The following is a 5,397-nucleotide window of genomic DNA, read 5'->3' on the forward strand; positions in this document are numbered from 1 at the left end:
TCTTCTGCAGGAAGGGGACGGTCCCAGCTGCGGCAGCCAGGCAACACCCCATCTCTTGGACAGCCCAAGTGGCATCATCCAGGTTGCTTCTGGCTCTGCCGGCTCACCCATCCATGCAGGGTGTGCTGGGCTTCTGCTCTCAGCGCTGGAGCCTGGGATGTCCAGCCCACAACTCACCTTTGTCACAGAACTTGCCGGCCCAGCCACTGTGACAGATGCACTGCCACGGCTGGTGGCACGTCCCGTGGAGACACCCGGGCATACGCACGCACTCCTCGCAGAACTCGCCCTCCCAGCCTGGATCGCACCTGCGGGAGGACAGGGCATGGCAGCATGATAAAACCCATGCAGGGCTGTGGAAAAGCTCACTGCTTGCCTCACAGGGTTCCCACAGATAGGGTGGCGCTGGGAAACCCTCCCAAAGCCCCCCGTGGACCTGCTGGCTCCCTCCTCCAGAGGAGGTCATGCTGGCAGCTCATCTTTCCAGGGAAGCAAGCAGACAGAGAGACAGTGGCAATCTGAGTCTTCCCTCAGGCCTGGCTATCACCACTGCAGATTGCTCCAAAGAGATGAGGAAAATGGTAAAAAAAAAAAAAAAATGTTTGTTAGAGGCTTTTTGATGGGAATGGAAGTGATACCATGTGTCTGATAGAGTCTGGGGAAATACCTGGAGAGCCAGGAGCTGACAGAGGGCTGTGGGCACCCCTACCCCCAGGCTGCAGCAAGGGAGCGGCACCGTCAAAAGGGAGATGGCCAACGTAAAAATTGCCAGGGAGAGGGCCAGGTAGGCAGGCAGGTCTCCCTGAGTCGGGGGTGATTTCAGTGGGGTACCGCCAAGCTGCCGAATGGTTCAGCAAACACTCTGGGAGCCTGACATCTGGAGCAGCAACTCATGCGTGCCTCCACCAGAAAGACCCACAGCTGAGCATGCCCCAGCGAGGGGGACGGGCAGCGGTGGGCACTCTGTCCCACTGTAGCACAGGTGCCAGTGCCAGCCCACAGCAGCCTGCTCCTCCCAGGGCTGCCCGGCACGATGGGGGCTCTCGGTGGCCCCAGGGTGGGATGAGAGACAGCGTCAGGGGCTGTGGCAGCAGCCCAGGGCAGCCAGGCGGCTGCGTCTCAGGCTGAAATGCAGAGTCAGGCTCTGAGGCTTTGCCCCTGTGGGATCTGGGCACCAGCTGGAGCTGGGATGCCAGGGATCACACACACACCTCTGCAGTGGGACAGAGGTGACCCCAGCTCGCTGGCGAGCCCTTTATGAAAACACCCAGAGGTCCCCACCGCAGCCCGGGCTGCTGAGAGATGACCCCTGGCGCCCTCAGACATTGCCGTGCATGTTGGCAGCTCTTCTCTTCCATGTCCCCAAGGAGAGCGTCCCCATCCCAAACAGCAAGGAGGCCAAGCAAGCTGGCTGCCACCCGAGCCTGCTGCGCTGACTGATGGCTTTCCCCATCATATCTGAGCCTGAAGGCTCCCTCCCATCACCGAGACACGACCAGGCTGTCTAGACAAAAAGGGCTCAGCAAAACAGAGACGTTGGTCCGTGCGTAGTGGGGAGCACCCTGGGGGCACAGGAGCAAGGGCTGGAGGGGACCAGCAAGGGGCTGAGGGGTCAAAATCTCCCACTCCAGAGGGCATCGGGCAAAAAGATTCCTCAGTTCCAGGTGCCTCAGCTAAGGGCAGGGGTGTAAGCACCAGGGGCGCAGCATCAAGGGAGGGAGAGCAATTACGATCAGAGGCAGCAGGAGCAGAGAGCCAAGGACAAGCCGTACCTGCACTTCCCATCCTGGTCACAGCAGCCGTGGGCGAGATTACAGCGCTCGCTGCAGTCATCACCTACGAGGGGGAGAGCTGGGTTAAGCAGAGACTGTAGATTACTCCAGATCTGCCAGCAGCCCTGCTGGCTCACAGCTTTTTTTTTTTTTCCTTCCTAAGCACTCAGCCTGCACATCCCCAGAACTGTAAGGTGAGGGACCATCCTTTCGACGGCTGGGTACCACACGAGGAGATGAGGATTTTGCCATCACCTAAGCAGTGACAACACTGCCTTTATTGAGAAGTGGGACCCTGCTTCAAAACTACCCACTCTCTGATCATCTTCCCTTCTCTGCTGCCTCCCTTAGATGTCAAGCCCCCCTGGGCAAGAGCTGGGGTTCCCTGTGCATTCAGGCAAATGGTGTGATAGGGACCTCGGTCCCACAGCCGTACGGCAAGTGTGGTGGGAAAGCTCAGGGTCAGGCACTGCGAGGGCACTAAGGGACCAAGGACAGAAATGGAAAGAACGGCTCCTCTTTATCTCCCAGGATGTATGTCCCCATCCCCAGGGACAGCTACTGGCACAGGGCGGTCTGGTCCCTCCGCCAGCAGCGCTCCCCCTCTTGCGTGGGGAGGCAGGACCGGGCAGCGCGTGGGGACAGGTGTCTAGTTCTGTTTATTTATTTAAAAGCCACAGAAGCTGTAACTGAGCCACAGCCTCACGATGCCACTTCTCATCCTCCGCTCGGCACTGGCCTGCTTTCTCCAGCTGGGTGTCCTGTTTCATCTCCACCTTCCCCTCTCCCCCTTCCCTTGCACCTTAGCTGCACGGGAGCCGCCTCGCTCCAGCTCCATGGGCAGTAGAGCTAAAACATGTCAGGGAGCTGGGAGTTTCTGCATTTTTGTGTTTTTGCTGCAGTGAGGCAGCAGGTCCCACTGCTCGGGATAAGAGCCTCCAAAAACAAGCCACCGTGGAGCTGGAGCAGCGTCCTAGGACTGCTCAGCCTGAGCCTGGGTATCGTCGTGTTTTCCTATTTGTAACCATCTCTCCTGGCAGATGGCTTTGGGAATTCTTTGCTTATCAGGAGCAGAGGGAGAGCAAACTAATCTTTAGGAAGGGATTTTGTCTCACAGGATCCAGGATTAGCTGTTCAGTTAGGGGCTCTCTTTCTTCCCTCACCCTGCCTCTCTGACCCATTCACCGTGACAGAGAGAGACAGAGCAGTGGGACCTCTCACTGCTGGTCTGCTCAGACACAGCCACCCCCGTGGGCAACAGAGCAAGGGTCTCTGCTGCTGCCACCAGCCATCATCCAATGCTAAGCAGCATTTTCTGGACTTCCAGGTCAGGTCAGTTCTGTTTTACATGGAGAACTGAGGAGACTTGAGCAATGCCAAGGACAGGTTTGGAAAGATGGATGTAAGAGAGAAGGACCCGTGTCCGCAGAGACTCACCTTGGGCAAGGTGGTGATGGGCCAAAAGGATCCAAACCAAGGACATAAGCTGGAGACAAAAGCTCCTGAGCATGGTCAGTGTGGCCGCACCGAGATTAACACCTACAGAGAGAAAAAAGAGCGAGCTCAGAAAAACCCCCCTGGCTGACACCACAGCTTCACTCCACGCATCCCTTCCCCTCTGCTACCTGGGAGCTTTGAGTTGAAACACCCAGTTTTGTACAGACTTGTCACCACACCCTCTGTCCTTCCAGGCTGCTTCCTCGAAGGCAACCTTGGAGCACTAGGAGTCAAAAAGCCTTTTAAAATGCACGTACAGGAGGACTGAGCGTGCACGGTCCATCCTGAGCGTGCAAAACAGCCCAGGCTGTCATGCTGCACCTGGAGCACCTGCCTCTGCTAGCTGCTGTCAAGAGAGCAGAAGCCTCTAGAAACACCAGCCCAGCTGCAGGGACCTAGGTCTGGGGGGGTTTCAGCTTCACGCTAAGCAAGGTCCCTGCAGTCCATGCTGAAATGAAGAGATGGACTGAGTCTTTTTACAGCACCCAGGCTGCTTTTCAAGCCCTTCAGGAGGGCAAGGAGTTCAGTAAATCTAGCAAATAAGCAGGCAGTAAGCAGCAGCCCTATTGAATTTTCCAGGCAAGGGAGTGAAGCAATAGGCAACTAGTCCCAGGCTGCAGCCTCAGGTAGGAAAGGCAAACACGCACCTCTCGCTAGGTGAGGTCCTTTTCCTCAGCTGTCCTGCAGAGAGCCCCATCAGCCCAGGGTTCCTGCACCCATCTATTTTCCGACCGCCTCCTGCCCTCTTGAAGTAACATTAAAATACTTTCCAAAAACACTTCATTCCCTCCCAGCCTTCTGGGGTTGTTAAGGGCAGGAAATTCGAGGGTGATATAATAAACATATTACTATAATGAGATGGGAGGGGTTAAACAGTTCTGCTAGGAGAGCGGTGAAGGTATGGAGCAGACTCCATCCAGCTGTGTGGGTGTGATGGACAGGGGCCATTCCACTTGCAGCTTGACTCCAGCTTAGGAAGGTTGTGTTGGGTCGAGAGTCGCATAGAAGACTTCTGAGATGGGGAAAGAAGTTGTCCCACTCACCCACCCACATACACACATGCATTGCAGGAGGAGGTTTTGGAGTCCCTGCTAAGGACTTCACCTGCGTGGACCAGAAAAATAGCCCTCAAAAAGCAATGATGTTGCTCAAAGCATCTCTCCAGTCCATAAACCATCACCTACAAAGGATGCAGCATTTTCAGAGGGGCTACAGGATGTTACTGTCACTGCCCCAGCCAAATTCCAGTGCGGACCACTGCATCCTCCCTCCACCCAGTCCCCTTGTCACCACGCTCGCAGGACCACTCCTTTGCCTCCTGCCCCAAAATGCCGGGCAGCGGCGAACAGCTGCCGCATTTCAGGGGAGGGTGAAGCAATTCCTCTGAAACTCATCAAATAATTTAGGGCTGAATTTAGGTTGGTATCCTGTTCCTTCAGGGCTGCGAGGAGCTCAACCTCCCCCACAACCTCCCCACTCAAGGTACAGCCTCTCGGACCCCCCAGCGCAGCCACCCCATGAGCGCTGCTGGCCGGGCAGCGGCGAACAGCTGCCGCATTTCAGGGGAGGGTGAAGCAATTCCTCTGAAACTCATCAAATAATTTAGGGCTGAATTTAGGTTGGTATCCTGTTCCTTCAGGGCTGCGAGGAGCTCAACCTCCCCCACAACCTCCCCACTCAAGGTACAGCCTCTCGGACCCCCCAGCGCAGCCACCCCATGAGCGCTGCTCCCAGCACCCACCCAGGGGACACCCCTGGACCCCAGCAAGGTGCTGGGGGCATCCTGGGGGGCAGCTGGTGCCCGAGGGAGGTGTGCTCACCCTGGCAGGCCTGGCTTTGGGGTCACAGGGACACAGCGGAGGGAGCTCCCTCCAACCCACTCCTCCACTATGGCCTGGCTGGGCTGGGGGCTACCAGCCCCCCGAAGGGCTGCGGGCTATTAGAGACACCCCTGAGAGCTATTAACCTGCCCCTCGGGGGTATCAGGGACCTTTGTATAGTTGGGGGCTCCCCCAGACAACCCCAGGAAGGGGTCTATCAGGCTATGGACCCATCAGCCCCCTACACTGGGGGCTAGCAGGGACCCCTCCGGGCTGGGGGTCCAGGGCAGGATGCCCGGGGGGATACC

General features: G+C 57.3%; 1 protein-coding gene across 1 annotated transcript in view; it reads right to left on the reverse strand.

The window, feature by feature from the left end:
* DLK2 (delta-like 2 homolog (Drosophila)) overlaps positions 1–3,282 on the reverse strand; it is a 5,193-nt gene extending 1,911 nt beyond the window's left edge. Inside the window, exons 1-3 of the mRNA XM_010079591.1 lie at positions 3,210–3,282; positions 1,773–1,836; positions 178–308 (exon numbers count right to left, since the gene is read on the reverse strand). Of these exons, the coding sequence (XP_010077893.1) occupies positions 178–308; positions 1,773–1,836; positions 3,210–3,282 (268 nt within the window). The remainder of the gene's footprint in view (positions 1–177; positions 309–1,772; positions 1,837–3,209) is intronic.
* Positions 3,283–5,397: the final 2,115 nt, after the last annotated feature.

Source organism: Pterocles gutturalis, unplaced genomic scaffold (assembly GCF_000699245.1).
Source record: "Pterocles gutturalis isolate BGI_N339 unplaced genomic scaffold, ASM69924v1 scaffold12934, whole genome shotgun sequence".
In the NCBI taxonomy this organism is placed as follows: domain Eukaryota; kingdom Metazoa; phylum Chordata; class Aves; order Pterocliformes; family Pteroclidae; genus Pterocles; species Pterocles gutturalis.